At 41.9% G+C, this 25,527-nt stretch overlaps 1 protein-coding gene across 1 annotated transcript in view; it reads right to left on the bottom strand.

Moving 5' to 3' along the window:
- Nucleotides 1-25,527, bottom strand: part of LOC149441199 (vascular cell adhesion protein 1-like) — a 52,225-nt gene that overhangs the window by 15,390 nt on the left and 11,308 nt on the right. Inside the window, exons 2-4 of the mRNA XM_089657640.1 lie at nt 13,571-13,831; nt 9,256-9,570; nt 3,673-3,948 (exon numbers count right to left, since the gene is read on the bottom strand). Coding sequence (XP_089513766.1) covers nt 3,673-3,948; nt 9,256-9,570; nt 13,571-13,831 — 852 coding nt within the window. The remainder of the gene's footprint in view (nt 1-3,672; nt 3,949-9,255; nt 9,571-13,570; nt 13,832-25,527) is intronic.

Here is a 25,527-nt window from a genome sequence, read left to right as displayed (position 1 = left end):
AGACCCCTGGACTAGAATAACAGATTAAAGCCATTATTCAGCTTCCACTTAATGAATAGGTTACAACAGTAACACTGTCTCATCTAGATGAAACTGGCTGTGTGAAAGATGAGTATAGCACATAGGTGTCAAAGAAAGACCAAGACAGTTGGTGGATCTCTGTATTATACAAATGTATGAGTAATTACTGCAGGATCACAAAGGTGGTGTATTGGACTGCCTAAAGGAATATTACACGGATCAGGCAAACTGAACTTTATTCACGTTTATACACCGTGGTGAAAGTCTTGTCTTTATCTTCCTTCTAAATATCTGTGTATTCATGTTTTTAGTGATTATTAACTTATATTAGATATATGTCATTCTGATTGAGTGCTGTTTATGAGGACGGCCTTAATTACTCATACATTTGTATATTTAATATTATTCAAAACAGCTGCTTTGTTATATTTTATTTAATTCAGGTTCATTTAGTATCCAACTTCATTTAAGCGTGGGGATATAAATTGGTATTTTCAGCTTACATATATTGGATCTCTGTATTATTTTCCTTTATGATGAACTCACTGCTACCCTTTTAGATAAACATGATACATTTCTGGTGGCCCGGCAACCTTGGATAAATGACTATTGATTTCACCTCCATGCGATTGTACCACAGAATCAGACTGCTTCAGGGGCGGACTGACCATTTGGAAACTCGGGCACTGCCCGAGGGCCTGGGGTCAGTAGGGGGCACCATGAGATGCCCCTTGTACCTTTTTCATAGGCTTTTTTGAGTTTGGGCAAGGATACAGGGGTCCCATGATCCCCTATTGCCCGGGGGCCCCATGAATTGTCAGTCCGCCCCTGGACTGCTTGTTACATAGAGATTAGGTGAGAATTTATCGTTGCAGTTAAAGAAGACTGAAAGAATTAAGTTGATCAGTGCAAATAAAGAAAAACAAAATCATGTACAGTACACAGAAACTAAAATGGCTATAATCACTTCTACCTAATACAATGAGTTTGACTGTGTGGGAATACCTCGAAGTAGAACTGCAGTTCTTCTTAATCAAGATAGCAGTTGAGGTTAATCAAGAAATCTATGAGGATAGATGAATTCCACTTTTTCAGACTGTTGGAATATTGTTTTGTCTTCTGATGGACAGACTATATGACTGAAAGGAAACACCTGAAAGAAGGCAGCATGTGTAATCTATGTTGTGTATTCAGGGTTGGAAGTACAGGGCTGTTTGGGGTGGCCCACATGGAAGAAAAATATATTTTAAAAATATTCTTCCAAAATATATTGACATATATTTGAAATGCTACAATTTTGACCATATTGAATATATTTAAAATATATTTCAATAAATATATATATATATATATATATATATATATATATATATATATACACACTGTATGTTGAAATGCATTTTTATTACAAAATATATGAAAAATATTTAAAAAAATACATGTCAAATATACTGTATGTCTTTAAAAATACAAATCTACATTTTCGGAATGCATTTACAAATATATGTTAATATAAATGTTAAAATGACTTTTTTAAATGTTAAAAAAAATCTGAAGAATATATTTAAAAAATATATATTTTTAAAAATTGTGCAGTCAGTATATATATATATTGAAATATATTTTGAAATATATTGAATATGGTCAAAATTGTAGCATTTCAAATATATGTCAATATATTTGGGAAGAATATTTTTAAAATATATTTCAAATATATTTTTCTTCCATATGGGGGGCTCCCTGGATTGTCGGGGTGCTTGGCTGTTGATTAGCTTACTGTTAATTAAATAATTGTTACATGTTAGTTGCTAGCTGTTGATTAGCTTATTGTTAGTTACCGTATTTGCCGGCGTATAAGACGACTGGGCGTATAAGACGACCCCCCTACTTTTCCTGCTAAAATGTAGTGTTTGGGCTATACTCGCCGTATAAGACTACCCCTCTTCCAATGCACACCAGTGGGAGGAATAGTGCCCCATCATTGATGTCAGTGGGAGGAATAGTGCCCCATCATTGGTGTCAGTGGGAGGAATAGTGCCCCATCATTGGTGTCAGTGGGAGGAATAGTGCCCCATCATTGGTATCAGTGGGGGGAATAGGTGACCCATCATTGGTATCAGTGGCAGGAATGGTGCCCCATCATTGGTATCAGTGGCAGGAATAGTGCCCCATCATTGGTGTCAGTGGGAGGAATGGTGTCCCATCATTGGTGTCAGTGAGGGGTGGAATAGTGCCCCATCATTGGTGTCAGTGGGGGGTGGAATAGTGCCCCATCGTTGGTGTCAGTGGGGGGGGGGAATAGTGCCCCATCGTTGGTGTCAGTGGGGGGGAGGAATAGTGCCCCATCGTTGGTGTCAGTGGGAGGAATTGTGCCCCATCGTTGGTATCAGTGGGAGGAATAGTGCCCCATCATTGGTATCAGTGACACCAATGATGGGGCACTATTCCTCCCACTGAGACTTGCTGACCCTGTTCTCGTATGGTGCTGCTGCAGCCAGCATATGTGGTTGCAGCAGCACCTCTACACAGAACACTTACCTGCTGCTCCGGCACTCAATTTTCGCGGGGCCGCTCGGCTCCGCCCCCTCGCCGGTGATTGGCCGCCTGTGTGCCTTTCCTGAGCTACAGTTCTGGCGGCCAATCACCGGTGAGGAGGCGGAGCCGAGCAGCCGCACGAACATCCAGTGGCCGCGCTTCCTGGACGGGATCGTCGTGGGACTGGATCCAGGTAAGAGACATCAGCCCCTGCAAACCCCTGTACTTAATGCCGCAGCCCCCCTAACATGTGTACCGGCGTATAAGACGACCCCCGACTTTTGAGAAGATTTTCAAGGGTCAAAAAGTCGTCTTATACGCCGGCAAATATGGTAGATCATTGTTAGCTGTTGGCTGTATTGTTTACCATTTGCACTGTTTAGGATAATGTGATCAAGCTCTTACCTTAAGTGTGGGATGTTTATTCCAATGTGCTATATTTGTTTTTATTGTTCATGTGGGAACTGCCCCTTTTTCTGAAGTGTATATAAACTTGTATTTCTGTTCAGTTTTGTACCTAAGCTAGTGTTGCCTAGTCTTGGGTTCAATACCCAATTATAAATACTTGGTCCTGTGTCCCAGCAGTGAGGAAGCAGTTCTCTGACAGAAGCACCCAGGTCTTGGGTGCCAGGCGGTCCGTCACAATCATACTATAAGAATACTTTGTACTTTTCCTTTGAGAACATAGAAGTGGGAGAAGGCACAAGGTAAGACAACCCCCAACATGCATTTTGGACAATGGCTCCCAGGTGGACACTTTGTAATTCCCCAGAAAGTTCTTGGGTTCATATCTGAGCAAGCAAAATCTCTGCTGACCTGACCAGCCTCCTTCCCTAGATCATCACTAGGATAAGGTATATTTTTAGTGGGACTAATGATTATGAAAAAAAATGATTGTGCATCTGCATGTGCTACCATTGTGAGTTTGACTATAATAGCTATGACAGACTCATAGGGATTTATTTACCAAAGCTGGAGAGTGCACGATCAGGCTCACTTCTGCACAGAAACCAATCCGCTTCTAACCTCAGCTTGATAAATTAAGCTTTGGCAGTAAAACCTGGAAGCTGACCCATTCATCATATTACTGGATAATTAATCAGGAACATTGCTTACCTCCGGGGTTTTTTACAACGTCCAAGGACTTCTCACTACGAACTCTTCCGTGTTTGTTCTTGGCCACACACAGGTAGCTACCTTTGTGTGCAAAAGTGGCTTTGGCTATAGTAACTGTACTTTTATCCTGGGAGTAAGTCACAGGAGCATTGGCAGGAAGCTCCCAAGAGTACTCAGGCTGGGGTAATCCTTCAGAATGGCAAGTCAGGGTTACAGATTCACCTTCTTTGACAGTCGTAGCAGGTTTTATTGAAATGGCTGGAAACTCTGGTCTTGCTGAGGAAGAAGATATATTTTGGACACATAAATTAATTAAAGAAAAACTCTTTTGAAATACAAAAACAGATATATAGAATAGTGATAGCAAAAAAGTGGTCCACAGAGTCTGTCTTTCAAAAAAAAACATTTTTGGTTTTGTATTTTTTAGTAATAGTTTTTTTTAAGGTGATGAGGCCAGCTGTGGACTAGGAGCAGTAACTGTTAACATAGAGCTGTTGGCATTGATAACAACCAAGAATCCTAAAATTCCAAAACTGTCCCTATCTCCTAAAATGAAACTGAGTAGAACCCTTCAAATTTACTTTTAACCGATCCTGACACTTAATCTAACCTCTAAAGTGAGTCTGTAACACTACCCCCACCAACACTTAATGTCAATCATAGGACTGCACTCAGAGACATTGTCATTTCATCCATTCAGAGCAAAGTGACATTATCTGTATGTAGATCGCCTCCAGGCATGTATACTGACCCAGCCATGCTTTCTCACCACCTCCCTCCACTATTGGACGATCACTAAGGGGGCAGTATTTCCAGGTATTATGGAGCACGTGGAATAAGAGAGGGTAGAGGTTCATAAATACACTGTATCACCCAATATATGGTTTCTGCCCAGTAACCAAAAAACATGCATACAAAAAAGGGGGGTTGTGAAAAGAGATTCACAAAAAAGTGGTTACATCTTGGACAGAAAACGATACTCAGAATAATTCCCAAAAATTATGCTTGATTACACAATAATTATAGACAATAGGGTAAATACCCCGGTTCACCATCACCTCAGTATGAAATAATACAAAAAGACCTAAAATCACATAAAAGCAACATCAAGACCAGTCTTATATATTAATGTGCTGCATATGTAATGACAGAAACCTGTCTAGTACATTTGCAGCACCAGCACATTGGTCCTGACGAAGCCGAGTGAGATACGCCCATCGGCGAAACGCGTTGACGTCATATGTCAGATACGTCACTTCTGGTCATACGCATTGGCGCCATACACGCTGACCAGCAGGGAAGCAGCCATATTTGTGTGCCACGAGTTGTACAAGGCTGCACAGGCACCAAGGGGAGAATGGAGCCTGCCAGTTACAGTCCCGACGGTAGCGGCTGTCCCCGGGACTATGCCTGGTAATCCAGACGGAGGAAACTTCCAGAAAGTATCACCTATGGCTCGGGTGGTGAGTGAATTGTCACACAGCTAGATGAAAAGGCGTTATTCGCCACTCCACACGTACATCAGCAAGAGTACATATTGATTGACTGTCCATTTGTCATTAATTTATTGCAGGATGGGCACAATATGATTCAGTATCCAGGTGCAAGGCACCATTTATACATTACAAGAGACAGAGGACCCAGCAGGTTTCACACTATCATCTACATAAAGGTGGTTTATTGTCCGCACGTTGCGGTGAAGAAACCCCGTGAAGCAGGGCCCTGCCATCTTTATCATCTTTATCTTATTAAGGATACCAACAATGATTCCTTCATGACTGACTCTGCATCTATACATATGGACATGTCCACTGTGAATCTACATGTTCACCACTCACTCATGCCCTGAATAGGGGCGGTATTCCAATCATCCTGTTATTATAGGAACATCCATATCCCCACTTATATTTTCAATTTTTCACCCACATTGCCTTGATGGGGTTATGGGTAATCTTATGGGTAATCTTATGGGTAATCTTATGGTGCCTGTTATCAGCCATTATTGCATAGCATTGTATAGCATATTATTCCTGATGGTACAATTTTTTGACACACCCCCTGCTGGTGGTGTAACCAGTGTGCTGGTGCTGCAAATGTACTAGACAGGTTTCTGTCATTCCATATGCAGCACATTAATATATAAGACCGGTCTTGATGTTGCTTTTATGTGATTTTAGGTTTTTTTGTATTATCTCATACTGAGGTGATGGTGAACCGGGGTATTTACCCTATTGTCTATAATTATTGTGTAGTAAAGCATAATTTTTGGGAATTATTTTGAGTATCGTTTTCTGTCCATGATGTAACCACTTTTTTGCTTATATCTTTTCACGACCCCCCTTTTTTGTATTATGGAGCACGTGGCCTGCCCAATGCTACTAATTTTGGACAAGGTCCAATTTAGGTCCAAACAATGTAACCAGGGAGGTGCTATTATATCATCCTCTTGTCTGAGTTCCAACACCAATCACAAACAGGATATAGAGGTGGGAAGGTGGAGAAGCATATGGAGAGTAAGTATATATGTCTGGGGGGAGAGCTATGTGAAGATATTGTCACGTTGGCCTGAATGGGCAAGGTGACAGCATTCCTTTACCCTACCCACTAAGCTTTGACTCTAGTATCCTTTACTTATCTATAAATGTCTTTCTAATGCTGCTTATCCACTTCCAAGCCCCTTTTTTGGCTTACACAATCTCTCACTTATAACTGTCCATATAACAGCGAAATTACAGTGTCAAGATGCCAGCCCTTAAAACGATTGATCTAATGCCAGCAATTCAAAGTTTCTTTCTGATTACACAAAACAGTCCTCTCTCCCTGGATACATAATGACTTATCCTGTTAACAATAGTATTTGAGCTCAAGTCTGCTAAAAGCTTGCTTAACCTATTAACTTCAGCAATTTGTATATTAAGGTTCCTCTGTATTTACCCTCATGCAGCTGTGCGCTTTCCTAGCTGTGGGTCAAAAATGATGACCTATCCTTGGACAATCATCATCTGTCTAGACACATTCCATGGTTGTTGGATTAAGGAAGGGGTCTCCAAACTTTCTAAACAAAAAAGCAATTCACTGTCCTTGACTATGAAGGGGCAGGACTGTGCCCAGTGTGAGTAGAAAATGATCTGGCATCAATGGGAGTTACCAATGCCATATCATTGGTATTAGTAGGAGGAATAGTGACCCATCATTGGCGTCAGGGGGAGGAGAAGTGCCCCATTGTTGGTATCAGGGGAAGGAATAGTGCCCCATTGTTGGTGTCAGTGGAAGGAATAGTGACCCATCATTGGTATCCGTGGGAGGAATAGTGCCCCATCATTGGTATCCGTGGGAGGAATAGTGCCCCATCATTGGTATCAGTGGGGAGGAATAGTGCCCCATCATTGGTATCCGTGGGAGGAATAGTTCCCCATCATTGGCGTCAGGGGGAGGAGAAGTGCCCCATTGTTGGTATCAGGGGAAGGAATAGTGCACCATTATTGGTTTCTGTGGAAGGAATAGTGGCCCATCCTTGGTATCAGTGGAAGGAATAGTGGCCCATCCTTGGTATCAGTGGAAGGAATAATGCCCCATCATTGTTGTCAGTGAAAGGAATATCACCTGCTACTGCTGTCTGAACCCATTGGCAGATTATAATTAGGGACACAATAGGTGACTGTCTGAGGCCACAGACTCTAGAGGGGCCCACGGAGATGCCAAAAGGTACTGTACTTTAGCTCTCTATAGTAAGCCAGTTTCAGCTTTACAATTCTATGGCCTTTTCTTCAGACAGTGATTGACAATGTTAGCTTTTAGTATTCCTCTCCATAAAGCTTTTCTTCATTATTATTATTATCACATGATCAAAAACAATAAAAATGTTCATTGCATGCTTGGAAGCATTGTTTTGATGTTGTCTGTCAGCATCATACTTTAGGAGTGATTTGCAAAGGGTATACCACTTCCTGAGATCCTATTCAAAATTCAAACATCGTCTTCTAAACCCATCAGAAGAAAAACACTAATGTTTGTGTATGTAGTGCTACCCCCACAGGAGCGGTTTGAATTTTTGCCCAGGTCTCCCCTTTTTTCCCCCTGCAGCCAGGTGCAACGATTTTCCCATAACCAGGTGTACATACACACTTCTGCTCGTGGTCTCCAATGACCAGTTTAGGGGATGTTGTTTTTTGGAGTTTTATTGTAGAACTGGGAACGGGGATTGGGAAATTAGTAGGATACTCCAAAATTAGAACTATTCACACTGAGACATCTATCTGGTCTCTTAGTTAAGCACTGTTGAAGTCCTGGCTGAAAGCAGATAACAGACTTCTCTATAGGTTGTAGCAACAAGTATTTAGGTGTGCTCAAAGTCCCTTTAGCAGTGGTAGTAGTAGCAGGGCAAAGATCCTCAGGTACAAGCCTGTTACAGCAGACTATGGCAGTCCAAAAATGGCTGGTCCCATGCAGTAGCAACATTTGGACAAGCTCTTCAGAACACCAGCCACTGTTCCCTTTTCTCAGACCCACGATGACTATTAAGCACCAGAGGGGTAGCCAAGCACACAGAGTCCCCAAGATCTCTCAATGTCTGTACTCACAAGTCCAAGGACAGAATGGCAGCCTCCCTCCATACTTCCAAGCGAAAGCCTGCCGTGATACCAGACAGATAATGGACAGACAGCTCTCCACAGTCAGACTACCAAAGAACCCGGGTCACTACTTCAGGCCTTCAGGTCACCCAAATGGGGCCGTATTGGCAGCAAGTGCCAGGTGAGGCAAGCCTACCTCCAGCCTCTCCAGGAAAGACCTTGAGCCCATGTGCTCACAGAGCATAAATACCACTCCCAGAGGGTCACCCTCCCCTAGGCCAGGGCTGTATCTATACTCATGTTGTCAATTGCCCAGCCCCTACATATGATCTGGAAGGCTCTCATAACTTCCTGAAGGCAGGTGGAGCTCAAGACAAACTCAAATAGCACCAGAGCTTCATGAGCAGACCTGACTAATCAATTACAACACTCTGTTAAGCAGAATAGCAAATTGAATTTACCTAACAGCCTCTCTGTTAAACAAACACAGCTATACTTATCCTGACTATACAGATCCTAGCACCTAACCAGGGGGGTGCTCCATCTACATTGACCCCCATGCATGACCAGTTATATGGTTAATCCACCACTGCAATGATTTCATCAGGGAGTCTTCTAAAACACTGACAGAAAAAAAAATCACAAAACTAATACTTTTACTTCACAACAGCAACAAGACAGTAATTCCCAGCATTCTTTGCAAATTTATAGAGCATTATGCAATGTATGGTACATTATGCAAAATGATGGAGTGCTCTGAAAACGTATGGAGCATTCTGCAAAGTTATGGAATGTTCTGCAAAATTATTGAATGCTTAAATGTATGGAGCACTCTGTAAGTTAAAGGAGCAATCTATTATTTCACAAAGCCCTCTACAATCTCATGAAATGCTCTGCAAATTTACAGAGTGCTCCGTAGCGTTCTGTGGACAGCTCACCCTGAGCCTTCGTAAACAGCTTTAGTTTTACTTCAGGGATATGTTATGCAATGAACTTTAGAAGCAGTACTCACCAAATGTTTTCACACTGATTTTCTCAGACTGTACCATGTTATCCTCGACTGTCCCAAGCTCTAAGGTGGCCTGACAGTAGAAGTCTTGAAAGTTGTCCCTTCGACTGGCTTCAAAGTAAAATGACTCTGATAGAGTTTGCTTGCCTGTCATGGTGTCTTCTACAAATGTTTGTGTGCGGATCACTTTCCCTCCTCTTATCACAGAAATCTGGAGATTGGCCAAAGGTGCCACATCAAACACAGTGCAGGTGACTTCATGTCGTTGTCCTTCCTCCAGCTCTTCTTCCAGGTCAATTGTCACTTTACTTGGAAGCGCTAATAAAACAATTTAATAAAGTTATTATTTGCCTGGGAATTCTCAGGTTGTGACTCTGAGGCTCGAGGTTTATGCCCACAACCTTAATATCAGCTCATTTGGCTGTTACATGTTACCCCTCTCTGTCAATCTCTTCACTGGCTTCCACTGTTTAGAAAAAATTCTATATATTATCCACAATTATCCCCCTCCCCTGACTTCTCCATCAAGATCAATAACACGACCATCAGTCCCTCCCCTCATGCCAGAGTACTAGGTGTAATCCTAGACTCCCATCTGTCCTTTCACCCCCAAATCCAGTTGCTGTCCAAATCTTGTAGACTTCACCTCCGCAACATCTCCAAGATATGCGCGTTCCTAACCTCTTCATGCCGGCCGCACACAAATGTGCAGCTTCCTGGCGTCTGGTCCTAGATGCCGAGCGGCCGCACATTTGCGTTCTGTTAAGAAAAAACATTTGTGCTGGTAACGCGCACCCTGCACGCTCCCAGCACACATGTCTGGTACTCACGGAAAGGTCTCGGTCTCCTCTTTCGATCGGGACCTTTCACGGCAGTCACATGATCCCTAAACCCCGCCTGTCCCGCCTCCCAGCTTCTGAAACTCTTAAAGGGCCGGGAAGCACCGGCGTGAAGGAGTTAACCTCTGAAACCACTAAGCAACTTATTCACTCCCTGGTTATCTCGCACCTTGATTATTGTAACTCCCTCCTCATTGGCCGACCTCATCACAGGCTATCCCCTCTTCAGTCTATCATGAATGCTGCTGCCAGACTCATCCATCTTACTAACTGTTCTGTATCTGTCACCCCTCTCTGCCAATCCCTCCACTGGCTTCCCATTGCCCAATGGATAAAATTCAAAACCTTAACAATAACATATAAAGCCATTTATAACTCTGCCCCAAATTACATCACCAATCTTGTCTCCAAATATGTCAACCAAACCGTAGTCTCCGCTCCTCCCACGACCTTCTGCTCTGTAGCTCCCTTGTCTCCTCCTCCCATGCTCATCTCCAGGACTTCTCCAGAGCTTCCCCCATCCTCTGGAACTCTCTACCCCAATTTATCAGACTATCGTCTACTCTGCTCACTTTTAGGTGATCTCTGAAATCCTCTCTCTTCAGGGAAGCCTATCCTGCCCTCAGCTAACAATGGAATCTTCTAATCCTCCTACCAGTCCATCCCCCACAGTTATTACCTTTTGTACCACTAGCCCCTCTCTCTTAGATTGTAAGCTCCCAGGATCAGGCCCTCCTAACCCTCTTGTATTGAACTGTATTGTTGCTGTATTGTCTCCCGTTATATATTGTAAAGCGCTGACCAAACTGTTGGTGTTGTATAAATCCTGTATAATAATAATGATAATAATAATAACAACATATAAAAGCCATCCATGGCACTGCCCCCAGCTACATCACCAACCTCATCTACAGATATCGCCCAAATCATCCTCTCCACTCCTTCCAAGACCTCCTGCTCTCTAGCTCCCTTGTTAACTCCTCCCATGCTTGCCTCCAGGACTTTTTTTTTCAGAACCCCTCCCATCCTCTGGAACTCCCTACCCCGGGATGTCTGGTCAGCTACTACCATCTCCGCCTTTATGCGATCCTTGAAAACTCATTTATTCAGGGAAGCCTACCCTACCTCCACTTAAAAACTGTCTTTGAGTCACCTCCATCAGATCATCCACCGCAGTTATTACCTTTTGTATCACCTCCCCTCCCCTCCATTTATACTGTAATTGTACTGTCCCCCTTTATATTGTAAAGTGCTGCGCAAACTGTTGCCACTCTATAAGTCCTAATAATAAATTAAACTATTTATTAATTTCGGATGGAGTAGTGAATAGGTATAATCCTCTGTCAGTTTTTCTGCCTTCCGTGTTCCACTGGGGAGATTTCTCTTTGCTTTCTGTCAGGAAATATGAGGAATTCTCTCCACAGAAAGACTTTCTCTCCTTTTCCTGTCTTGGTCACAGCTCAAATATTTGAATGTTTCTCATTTTCAATCCTCGTGTTAATGTTCACCAAGCAAAATACTGAGTTTGAATGTCCCCAGTAAGGAAACAAACAGCAATAAAACCTGACAGAGGATCCAAACCCTTCCCTGCTCAATCAAAAGAAAAAATAAGTTTTGCTTTTAGATATAATTTACTTTTTTATTCCTTTTTAGCTGTAATGGGTAAATGAATTTGTTCAAACCTTTTGGCCTTCCGTGACCACATTGGAAGAAGAGGAATTGTTTTGGGCTGCACATAAAATACACTAACAAGGATAACTGATGGGCAGAAAAAGTTGGGCAGGTCACAAGGTAGGCAGGTAACAATCACTGATATAGATAATGTACTTATGTGAGTAATAAAACATTTCTGAACCACAGTGGCCGGGAAATCGCATTGTGCTTTCCCACCATGCATTTTCCCGTTGGTTCCCACATCTGAAAACGTGCTTCATTTTTAAATGCGTGGGGATGCCATTAAGAATAATTGGGAGAGTGGAGAGAGAAAGGGAGCGAGAGAGATAGAGAGAGGAAGAGCAGAGAGAGGAAGAGCAGAGAGAGGAAGAGGAGAGAGAGGAAGAGGAGAGAGAGGAAGAGCAGAGAGAGAGAGGGAGAGCTATATAGGATATTACAAGAGGCTTATATGAAGACAATTTCAGATGAAGGCAAATTGTCATTTAAAGCGACAGTTTTTGTAGCTGCTGACTTTTATTTTTTGATAGATCGAGTAGAACTTTGCTTTAAGGAAAACACTGCAATGAAAACTCGAAATATGTGCTTGCTGGAAACACATTGGGGGACATTTATTTATGCAATTATATAATAAATCTTGTGCATTTTGTATGGAAAAATGTCAGCATTAACCTCTGGGTTTGTTTTGCTGGCAAAACAACAGTTTTGGTTTTGCTCAAAACTGGGACTGAAAAGTGACCGCACAACTAGTTTTCCACAACTGCAATCACTTGTATTTACTTCTTTAACATAAACCAAAATGTATTATTTTACCAGTGTAAAATTTATTAAGCAAATGCATACATAAAATAAATGTGTCTCTCAAGCATTAACCTCCCCGGCGGTATGCCTGTAATTTTTAGGAATAACTCACTGAAATCTGTCCGAACAAGAGTCTATTAAACATCCCGGGTATGTTAAAATTTGAAACGCGAAATTATAAATTATAATTTAATAAATAATCATACAAAATAATAATATAATAATAAAAAATTTTATTCAATAATATTATCAAACCAAAAACACTGAAATTTGAAATATAGCGCCAAGTTCGCACATCACTGAGCAAAGTCGCAAAATCGTTTTCAGTGTCTGATGACGAATTTCCCCACAAATCATTATCACTCAATTCTGCAAGTGGTTCTGATTTACTATCGCTGTTCTCTAGCCGGTCTAAAACCGATTTTGACCTAAAGGGACGCTTTTTGGACGCCATGGACGTTTCTCAGTTTCCAGGCAGAAAGAACAGTAAAAATGCAGGCAGGGCACAGGACAAAGCACTCGGGACAAAATGTATGTGAAATGGTTTGATACAGTAATGTTTTACTATGTGATTTTAGTGAATGTCACTTTTTGTCATTTTCAAATTTCCCACCGTTCCGTCCCCCCGTACAACCCGACACTCGCAGGGGACGGAACACAGATGACAGATGCTGGCATCCACTGGATTACATTGCCGGGGACACTGCAGGAGGGACATCATGGGAACGCAGGACAAGGTAAGTGATCGAGGGATCGCGGAGCAACGCCGCATGGTAATCCTAAGTGTAGCTCGGGGTTACCGCTTGTGGTACTGAAACTTTACCCCGAGCTACACTCGGGAATACCGCCAGGGAGGTTAAATATATGTGACAAATTATCAATTTCAAACAATAAGACAGTTTTGATTAATGTCCTCTACTGTGCTTTCTTTTTAGGTTGTGTGTGATAGTCTTTGATGCAATAATTCTAAGCAGTCAATTAAATAAAATGAACATTATTAAACATACCATAGGCTGCCACTGTCACGGTGGATTTCAGCAATTCCTCCTTATCATCTGATATACAAGAAATATTCGATTTTTCCCAGTCATTGACAAGGACCTCCGTGGACACCCACCGGTCTCCTTCCTGTATGTTCCTCTTCTGTAGTCTGGACTCCCAGCTTGGTTTGGTACAGGTGTAAGTGCAATTTAACAGAACCGACTCATTGAATGGTGCAAATACCTGAGTGCTGACAACCTGCACCTTGCACTGCTTCTGGGACCAGCCTGAAATTGTACAAAGAACATTAAAGTATATGTAAACCCTATTAATATACCTCTCTAATTTGTCATTAGGCCTGTTAAAGGTATCAATAAACATGTATTATTATCACTGTTCAAGAAGTGCAAAAACATGTTGATCCTGCCAGAAATTCAGACATGACATGTACACTACCTGGTTTATTCCAAATAATATAATTAGCCTTACCAGTTCTTATCTTGGGACTACAGAATGGTTAACCTTTATATTGAAGTGACCAGGGGGGGGGGGGGTTGAAAAGTTTAGCAAAAGACAATTAGGAAGAGCTGATACCACTCAGTCTGCAAAAATGCTTCATCTTTTCAGCACACAAGAAGAAAGAGCTGAGTACATTTCTGGTAGATCACAGTAATGCCTATAACATTTCAAATATACAATTATAATATTAATTATGAAAGAATTGTATATAGTAATTATATAATAATTTACATTACTTTACAATAATTAGATTTTTTTAGGTGGGTAAATATGAAATATTAGATATGAATATTATCGTATTCTGCAGCCAGCAGATGCCTACATATTGGATCATTTTTTACACATTTTCAAGGCTCTCCTTAGCTCAACTGTTGAAAAAAGTTTGTTTATAGACAACAATAGCTCAAGCATAAATTAACACAAAATGTGGTCAGAGCAGTGACTCCTCTGTTCTTCTTTTCTGACATTTCTATAAGGAGATTCAATTAGACAGAAGGTGCATGCAGGGAAAAGAGTACTCTGAGATGTTTATTTGTAAAAAAAATAAAAAATAAAAAAAATAAAAAGATTTATTGAAGCTTCAAGATAAATAAATAAATAAATAATAAAAAAATATATATATATAGTGACGGAAATAAGTATTTGATCCCCTGCTGATTTTGAATGTTTGCCCACTCACAAAGAAATAATCAGTCTAAAAATCGAATGGTAGGTGTATTGTAACACTGAGAGACAGAATAGCAACAAAAAATTCTAAAGAAATGCATGTCTAACAAATGATGACTGATTTGTATGTTCATGAGGGAAATACGTATTTGATCCCCTTCACAAAACATGACTTAGTACTTGGTGGCAAATCCCTTGCTGGCAATCACAGAGGTCAGATGTTTCCTGTAGTTGACCACCAGGTTTGCACACATCTCGGGAGGGATTTTGGCCTACTCCTCTTAGCAGATCCTCTCAAAGTCATTAAGGTTTGGTGGCTGACGTTTCGCAACTAGAATTTTTTTGCCTAGGGCAGCATAAAACCTAAATATACCACTAAGTGCAGGTGAAATAGCATTGCCAGCTGGTGGAAGAACGAATATTGGCTCCCCAGGAGAGAGCCTGACATTGACCTACAATGCCCCTGCCCCCTCACCTGAGGGATCCATCCACCCCCCCCAGAAGAGAGAGAGAGAGAGAGAGAGAGAGAGAGAGAAACACTCACTTTCACAGCTTCGGACATCCCTGGAAAGGAGAGTCAGGCTCTGTATATACCATCAAGCAGCCTTCAGCCTCTCTCAGATCCCACCTGCACCCCATGCCACATTTGTCCTTTCTTTTTGGGGGCAGTGCCCCCCTGAATGGTGAAACCCGAGGCAAATGCCTTGTTTGCCTTGTGGTAAATACACCCTTGCCTGCACTCTGAAGAGGAGCGTTATTAGCACTGTTACCACTGATGACCCTCCCTTCTAATCAGTGCAGGTCACCAGTTTGCTAGAACTAGGAGGAGGGATCAAAAAGCAACCCTGCATCTGAAGGAAATGATACATGAGGCACTAGATATAAAAAGAGAGGTATGAAACACTATTTGTAATAAAGAGGCATGATGCACTGGATATAACAGATGTAATATACAATAGGTCAGCAAATCACACATGTCCTATTTGATCAACTACCTCACTTAACACATAGCAGTGCAGAGATAAATGAGTTGAGGTGTAGGTATTTGATGTGTAGGTATTTTTGTTATGAAAGTGGGTGTATCGTGATCTGTGTGCAAGGCTCATAGTGGTATGGCTACTGGGAAGTGAGCTCTATATGCTGGAATGCAATGATCATAGTGGTATGGATACCGGGGAGAGAGCTGTATGTACTGGAATGCAAAGCTCATAGTGGTATGGCTACTCGGGGGGTGAGTTGTGTGTGCTAGAGTGCAATGCCCCTTGATAATATGGTTACTAAGGAGTGAGTTGTGCATACTGGAGTGCAGGGCTCATCAATGGTATAGATACTGGGCTGTACTGGAATAGCTGTGAGTGCTGGAATGCAATGCTGATAATGGTATGGATACTGGGGAGAGAGCTGTATGTACTGGAATGCAATGATCATAGTGGTATGGATACTGGGGAGAGAGCTGTATGTACTGGAATGCAATGATCATAGTGGTATGGATACTGGGGAGAGAGCTGTATGTACTGGAATGCAATGCTGATAATGGTATGGATACTGGGGAGAGAGCTGTATGTACTGGAATGCAATGATCATAGTGGTATGGATACCGGGGAGAGAGCTGTATGTACTGGAATGCAAAGCTCATAGTGGTATGGCTACTCGGGGGGTGAGTTGTGTGTGCTAGAGTGCAATGCCCCTTGATAATATGGTTACTAAGGAGTGAGTTGTGCATACTGGAGTGCAGGGCTCATCAATGGTATAGATACTGGGCTGTACTGGAATAGCTGTGAGTGCTGGAATGCAATGCTGATAATGGTATGGATACTGGGGAGAGAGCTGTATGTACTGGAATGCAATGATCATAGTGGTATGGATACTGGGGAGAGAGCTGTATGTACTGGAATGCAATGATCATAGTGGTATGGATACTGGGGAGAGAGCTGTATGTACTGGAATGCAATGCTGATAATGGTATGGATACTGGGGAGAGAGCTGTATGTACTGGAATGCAATGATCATAGTGGTATGGATACTGAGGAGAGAGCTGTATGTACTGGAATGCAATGCTGATAATGGTATGGATACTGGGGAGAGAGCTGTATGTACTGGAATGCAATGATCATAGTGGTATGGATACCGGGGAGAGAGCTGTATGTACTGGAATGTAATGATCATAGTGGTATGGATATCGGGGAGAGAGCTGTATGTACTGGAATGCAATGATCATAGTGGTATGGATACTGAGGAGAGAGCTGTATGTGCTGGAATGCAATGATCATAGTGGTATGGATACTGGGGAGAGAGCTGTATGTACTGGAATGCAATGATCATAGTGGTATGGATACTCGGGGGTGAGTTGTGTGTGCTGGAATGCAATGATCATAGTGGTATGGATACTGGGGAGAGAGCTGTATGTACTGGAATGCAATGATCATAGTGGTATGGATATCGGGGAGAGAGCTGTATGTACTGGAATGCAATGATCATAGTGGTATGGATACTGGGGAGAGAGCTGTATGTACTGGAATGCAATGATCATAGTGGTATGGATATCGGGGAGAGAGCTGTATGTACTGGAATGCAATGATCATAGTGGTATGGATACTGGGGAGAGAGCTGTATGTACTGGAATGCAATGATCATGGTGGTATGGATACTCGGGGGTGAGTTGTGTGTGCTGGAATGCAATGATCATAGTGGTATGGATACTCGGGGGGTGAGTTGTGTGTGCTAGAGTGCAATGCTCCTTGATAATATGGTTACTAAGGAGTGAGTTGTGTGTACTGGAGTGCAGGGCTCATCGATGGTATAGATACTGGGCTGTACTGGAATAGCTGTATGTACTGGAATAGCTGTATGTACTGGAATGCAATGATCATAGTGGTATGGATACTGAGGAGAGAGCGCTATGTGCTGGAATGCAATGATCATAGTGGTATGGATACTGAGGAGAGAGCTGTAAGTGCTGGAATGCAATGATCATAGTGGTATGGATACTGGGGAGAGAGCTGTATGTGCTGGAATGCAATGATCATAGTGGTATGGATACTGGGGAGAGAGCTGTATGTACTGGAATGCAATGATCATAGTGGTATGGATACCGGGAAGAGAGCTGTATGTACTGGAATGCAATGATCATAGTGGTATGGCTAGTCAGGGGTGAGTTGTGTGTGCTAGAGTGCAATGCCCCTTAATAGTATGGATACTGGGGAGTGAGATGTGGGTACTGGAGTGCAGTGCTCATTCATGGTATGGACTGGGCAGTAGATAAGGGGGTACAACCGGTCCTCCTGTATGGGGCCCAAGCCAGCAGGGGGGCCCAGGCAGCTGGGTGAATCAGATGTGGGCAGGAAGGGTGATCATCTCAGCAGGGGATCCGTTACTGGAACCGATTCCCTGTACGGCTCTCTCTGCAGCAGCTGAAAGCTGGCTTCTTCTTCTTTCCCTCCCACTGTCTTTCAGCTGCTACATGGAATTGGTTCCAGCAATTGCCCCCATCACCCTCCCTATGCACCATACATTTCCCCATGCTGCATAAACCCCCACAGTGCTGCCAGCGTCCCCATCTCCTTCCTACCGGAAGCTGCAAGCACATAATAGAATCCTTCAGGATGGAGAGTGGGGGAAGAGTCAGGTAAATATGTCACATTTACCAGCCTTTTCCTTTCCTGAATGAACACAATGAGTGATTGGTACCATTTACTCACTGTGTTCATTCATAACTGAAGCATAGTAAACTATGTTTATTTGCAGGAGCCCTGTCAGGTTGGCTGTATTGGCCCTCGTGGTTTCTAACAGCAGTCCTGGGTATGGATACTGGACTGTGCTGGAAAAGCTGTGAGTGCCGGAATGCAATGCCCATTGTCTGCAGTATGGATGGTGGTGAGTGAGCTTTATGTTCTAGGTAGCAAATTTATTTTCACATTAGTTTCTCTTGGGTACATTCTTCCATTCTGCATTTTATTTACCTCTCGATCTCTCATTCTGTGTTAATTAACTTCCGGCTGACTTTCGCAAATGTAAGAAGCATGGATCAGATCAACAATAACTTTTTTTCCCTTGCAAGAGTGATTCCTTCCTGTGAGATTGACTTTCTGATTTTCTTAGAAGTTTGCATTGAACTAGGATGTGACTTACAGATATCCCCAGCAATAGGAATTTAATATTTGATGAGACACTTCCTCAGCTTTATCTACGCCTAAAGGTGTGAAGACACTGCGCCTCTTATCCTTCTTTCAAACTTGTTTTGCATCTTTTTATGAAATTTGTTTGCACTTTTTAAACTGGGAACTTTTCTTTCTCAATCTCTGTAAACTGGAAATAATTCAACTGCAAGCAATAAAGCACTCATTTTGTCTAGCATTATACAGGGGTGAAAGTTATTTGTAGCCTTTTCATCTATTACTTATGACGTAACATTTTTGTTTTGTGTTCATAGCATATTGTGATGTGTAACTCCTGTGCCAACATTTTTTTTCTCACGTTATCATCATGTTGACAATAAGCTTCAGTGTGTAATCAAAGTAAAATTAAATTAAAGATAAGTTATTATTATTATTATTATTATATGATTATTTCTGCTCTGCAGAACCTTCATACTTGCTGTACATTTTATATGTAAAAATTTGAGAGTCTGCATACTAGAAGCAGGGTTCCTCTTCAAATGTCACAATAAACCCACCACTGAAGGTAAGATCTAGGCTACCTGTAATAGAAATGGTAGCATAGTACCTCTAAGGTCGACAGTGTCCACCTCTGTTCCAGTGCTGCAACCACCTTCAGCCCCTTTGGCATTCACTATGTGGAAGAAATCACAGCGCGTAACAGGGAACACAGGCAATGACACTCCCAAGCTTGTCTAATACCAAAGAGTTGCATTCTCCAACCATTACGTTACTACAGGTGTTGGTTTTGCAGGAAGAAACAAAAGCAAAGGGCAGAGGACATATGTGCCGTACCTCCCAGAAATGTCCAATGCCAAAGAGTTCCATCCTCTGACCCCTATATCACTGCTGGTGTTAAAAGAAGGATAACACATAAGCTATCTGGCTAATATTCTGACTAGTATAAAACAACACGACTCAATTTAGTTGCAGATACCCCCTCCCTTATCCCATCCCCTCCATACCTTCCCTCCCCCCCCCTTTTTTTTTTTCTTTCCCCCGTCTCTCCCATGACTTTTCATTCTCCTCTTTCCCTCATCCTGCATCTCTATTTCTCTTTATTCATCTCTTTGACTTCCCTCTACCTCACATCTTTGGTATTACATCTTCACCTATATGTCTTCAATGGACTCTAGAATGTAAACTATCATACAGGTTTGATTAGATCTACATAGGCCCCACTCCCTTGAAATAGGCACACAATTTTCTAGTGCACTTACCATCCTGTTATATCATATCTCATTACTTCACATTTATCAATCACACGGGTTTACAATAGAATTGGTCAATAGTGCCACCATAAGGATTTGTCTACAGCAAGCCATGTTTATGCCAGTTTGATTTACACCCTTGGTTAAACATATATATCTTGCAATGGTCTGAAAGACAGCCCAAACCTTTATCCTGTCTGCGAAACGGGATGTTTTCATACTGTGTCTATGTTCAGACTGTAACCTGTATCTGTACTTGTATTAATATGCCTTAAATCTTTCAATAAAACTATTTTTGGGAAAAAAAAAAGAAGGAACCAGAGTATGTCACTGACACTCCAGGAAATGTCAAATGCCAAAGAGTTCCATCTGCAGACCCCCTACTACACTATGGGAATCAGCCATTACATTGGTGTTGGAAGATGGAACCACAGCAAACGGGGGAAAACAGGGACCAACATTCATCAAATGCCAAACATTTCCATACTCTGACCCTTACATCACTACAGGACTCAGCCAGGACATGGGTGTTGGAGAAAGAAACCATGGCATACAGCGGGGACCACAGGCGCTGATATTCCTGAAAATGTCAAATGCCGAAGAATTCAATCATCCAACCTCTATGTCACTACGGGAATCAGTCACAATGTTGTTGTTGAAGAAAGAACCATAGCATGAGGCAATGGATACAGCCACTGGCACTTCTGGAAATGTCAAAAGCCAAAGAGTGTCATGGAAGCTCAAGCTCTGGCTGCAGGAAAGGGAGACACAGGCCTTTGGAGAGGTGAGTATCATTTCTTTTCTATTGCAGCAACCTTTGATCCAGATTTTTTTTAACCTGGTAGGCTCTCCTTAAAACCCAACCATAATTTGTTTTAGTTTTTGATCCAGTGGAATTAATTTTTCCCAAATTTCCTGTTCCTGTGGTGTATGTGCAAGATATGAGGGGGATGCATTAGTCAACAGGGAAAAAAACACGTATGTTCAAATTTCATTAGTTTTGACAGGAGTGAGGGGAAATCTTTCCAGTACGGACACAGACGGAATTCAGGAAGAAACCTAGCAGGAGCTCTAGCCCCTCCTGCTCTATCCATATATACAAAAACATTTTTGACAGAAGTTGGAGTTTAATTTTACCAACCTAAACAAAAACCAGTCAAGCTTAGGGTAACTTGTTGCCTCAGGTGGGCAGGAGGATAGCCAGACAGTCATTTTCTGTCCTTTAGTGTACAAGACTATGCAAATGTTAGGCAATTGTGAAAAAATATAATTATATAAATTATAATTGTTAATTTTTTTCAATCAACAAAATGCAAAGTGAGCGAACAAAAGAAAAATCTAAATCAAATCGATGTGACTACCCTTTGGTACCTTTTAAACCAGCATCAATTCAATTCCTCAAGCTCTTTTGAAGAAGTACAAAGAAACATGCAATGTTGAGGACTGTTGATGCATCATACTTAGTTCCCTTTGACATCAGAAGATATTTAGCAGCACCATCAGTGGAACCCAGGTACACCCACCTTCTGTCCAGGGACGTCTGGCCAGAAGTGGTCTTCATGGAAGAATTGTGGCTAAAAAGCCATACCTCTGATGTGCAAGCACGGCTAAGTGACTCAACTGTGCATGAAAACATAGAAACTGGGTTGCCAAAAAATGGCACCAGGTGCTTTGGACTGTTGAGTCAAAATGTGAAATATTTGGCTGTAGCAGGAAGGAGTTTGTTTGTGAAGTGCTGGAGAGAGGTACAATAATGAGTGTCTGCAGGCAACAGTGAAGCATGGTGGAGGATACTTGCAAGTTTGGGGCTGCATGTCTGCAAATGGAGTTGTAGATTTGGTCAGGATCAGTGGTGTCCTCAATGCTTAAAAATACAGGCAGATACCTATCCATCATGCCATGCCATAAGGGATGCATGTGACTGGCCCAAAATGTATTTTGCAGCAGAACAATGACCCCAAATATACAGCCAATGTCATTAAGAACTATCTTCACTGTAAACAAGAACAAGGAGTCCTGGAACTGATGGTTTGGCCCCCACAGAGCTCTGATCTCAACATCATCAAGTCTGCCTGGGATTACATGAAAAGATAGAAGGATTTGAGGCAGCCTACATCCACAGAAAATCTGTGGTTAGTTCTCCAAGAACAACCTACCTGCCAAGTTCCTTCAAAAACTGTGTGCAAGTGTACCTAGAAGAATTGATGCTGTTTGGAAGGCAAAGGGTGGTCACAGCGAATATTGGATTTCTCCTCTGTTCATTTACGGTCCGTTTTGTTAATTGATAAAAATAAACTATTAAAACTTCTAATTCTGAAAGCATTCCTAATTTACAACATTTTTTCACACCTGACTATAACTTTTGCATAGTAGTGTACATCAGCCCAGCTATAAATGCATCCAACTCTGGCAGCTTCCAACATACTTTCAAATTTACAGCCACGCCATAGGCCTAATGCAATAAATAATGGTTTAAAGCTAAATACCAGCTCACCTTTCTGAAGGATGCCACACATGTATAGCAAGAGACAGAGGTGGTGTACAGACCTTTCCATTGTGCTCTATCACCAGCGAGTTTGCTCAGCAGGGGAGCAGTCACTCTGGATATGTGGCTGGATTTTACTGTATAAGGCATCCTTCAGCTCTATTATACACACATGTGCCTGACTCATGGAAAGGGGAACTTCTCTTGTCACATAAGTCAAGGCGATGGGAGAAGAAAAGAACAAGATACTCCTGTATTAAATTAAAAACTAAATAAAGTGCCGCACAATGTGATACTACTAAATGATAACAATGACCACAACCATAATATTATATACCATGTACAACATACAATACTTTATGCAATCAAAAAAAGTGAAGTCGATCCGCCAATTTCATACGTTGTGCTCATAAACACCCTCACGTATGCTTCCTCTAACGACACATATATACTCTCACCTCCGGTATATGACCTATTACTTTAGGTCAAACAGCAGTTTATCCCTTTTAACCTGGGTAGGTGTAACCTCTTGCACTCTGCAGCCTCCAATTCCCGGTGTGATATGTATATCCTCCAAATTTCAGACAGAAAATGCCATAATAGTTCATCAACTGTATCCACTAATATTTTCCTGCATATTTTTTAGGGAATTGATATTTCTAATAATAATATGGTTGTGGTATAGTTATCATTTAGTAGTATCACGTTGTGCAGTACTTTATTTCGTTTTTAATTTTATTGTATGTGGGAATGCATATAGTAGCAGCAGCACTATAGCAAGTTGTAGTTAATTGCGCTGAAGTACAATGCATTTTCATAAATTGTAGTTTTTAAAGGGAGTGGTTTTGTAATTATTTTCTGTCTTGTAATGCTCACGACTAAAAAAGTGAAATTTTAAAGTCAAATAAAAATTAAATATTGCATACAAATTATTATTATTCAGGATTTATATAGCACCAACACTTTATAAAATGGAATATAATGTATTTGCATATTCAGCCAGCGGGTGGAGCTTTAGGTTTCTTTTCACATGTTTTCCTGAATCTTTATACCAAAACTTTTTGGTGAAACAACTCAGTAGCTGAAGGTGAGGTTGACCCACTCAAGTGAATACATCAGAGCAGTGAGTCATCACATACTGAATGGACAAAACAGGCAATGGAAACTGGAAAGTGCGAAACCTGGAGCAGCTCTGCAATTAGCTTCCAGATTTTTATTGTCAAAGCTTAAGTGAACAAGCTGAAATTAGAAGCTGATTGACTACCATGTAGAGCTGAACCAAATTTTGCACTCTCCAGTTTTAGTAAATCAACTCCTATGTGTCAAGAACCTCATGCCGGCCATACACCACAAATCCTGGTGCCCGATGGCCTGTTTAATCTTGAGACCTGCAAAGTATCCTCGGTGGATAGTCTTTAGTTTTTACCCTTGTAATCTGTGTTCTTGAAAGCCTGTTTGATCCTGTTACTGACTCAGCTACTTTTGACTCTTCCCTAGATGCCCCCTTGCCTGCTCAAGTCTGCCCAAGTTACAGACCTTGGCCTGGACAAAGATTCTGTCTTCGGATTTTATACCTCACTGCCATCACGGTGCCAACCCTTGCCTGTCTCTAACCTGGATTCTAATCGTGATTCTGCACCTATCTGCCTGGCTGTTACTGAACTTGGCTTATGACCTGACAAGTAAGCAGATCAGGAGTTCTGACATCATTTTGACCTTCCCGATCTGTATACGTGTTCCAGATCAACCTCTGAAAGTGTTGAAGCCAGAGACAACTATGGAGCTTGGCAGCAGGCTGCCCATTTTCCATTCACATGGTTAGCACATTCCACTGAGTCCCAGCCAACAGTCAAAGCTTCAGGGCCATCCATCAGTTCTGGTGCACAAGCTCACGCCTAGTTCATGTGCATGGATGCTGGCCTGAGACCACTCTGACTTATCTTCCTGGTCACCATTCCTGTTAACCCCTTAATGCCCAATACACAGGCCTGTGCTTTGACATGGTTCAGGTTAGGGCTCCAGTAGTCAAACCGAGCACCCGAGGCACATGCTACACTAATGGCCCGGGTCATCTGATGTGTGTTCCAGGAGAGAGTTCTCTCTCACCATCCAATTTTACCTCCACCTGCTCCTGCGCCATCCAGGCTTGCAACAATAAATAACACATTAACTCTTCTTCACCAAGTAGCTTAACCCATAATATCCATTTAATATTGTTCCCCTGGTTGAGACAAGGATGAGGCAAGTCATTTGATGCTTTTAACTTTACTAAACAGAAAACCAACTTTCAAGAGTCCAAAACTTGGTATAACCTTCTGCGTACACAACATAAACAGTTTCCAACTACCGTCAATATTAAGCGGCGCAGGATCTCCCAAGTCCAGGTACTCCCAATGTAACATCTCACTACTAACAGAAGGGGTGCTGTGGTGTTTGCCCACTAATTCCATCCATGCTGCTGTCCAGAGCTTAGTCCTTCACGTGTCCAGTCCCCCCCCCCCGTCCCAGGCTCCAGGGGGAGCCCTCCTCCTCAAAGGTCCATCCATTATCCAACAGCTGATGACATAGAAGACCTTCTTTTTCTACTTAATGGAACAGAGCAGCCAATCCAAAGACACACTTCCAAGGGGGAGTGGCCACCAGTTAAAGGGGAACCCCCACCTACTAGTGGGGAAATTGTATATTTTATATTTCCTTATTATTGCTGGCCCACAATATCTAATAATGAATTTTAAACCTGTTTAAGGGGCCATATAAGAGAAGGATGGTCACTTTAGCTGACTCATACCAAGGGAATGTTACTGAAAACTGACCAAGTTCTGAAAATGTCATAGTGTTGCTTGCAGTGGAAGTTGACCATTTTCTTACACAAGTATAACACACAGCTTGTGATAACTGTCTTGTGGCAGAGCTGCGTTATGCATGCGTCTGTTCTGATCATCGGACAT

The sequence above is a fragment of the Staurois parvus genome, unplaced genomic scaffold (assembly GCF_062004578.1).
Source record: "Staurois parvus isolate SC_StPar_1 unplaced genomic scaffold, SC_StPar_1.0 ptg001014l, whole genome shotgun sequence".
Taxonomy (NCBI): Eukaryota; Metazoa; Chordata; class Amphibia; order Anura; family Ranidae; genus Staurois; species Staurois parvus.
The sequence above is the reverse complement of the archived record's forward strand: the minus strand, read 5'-3'. Positions and strand labels throughout refer to the sequence as shown.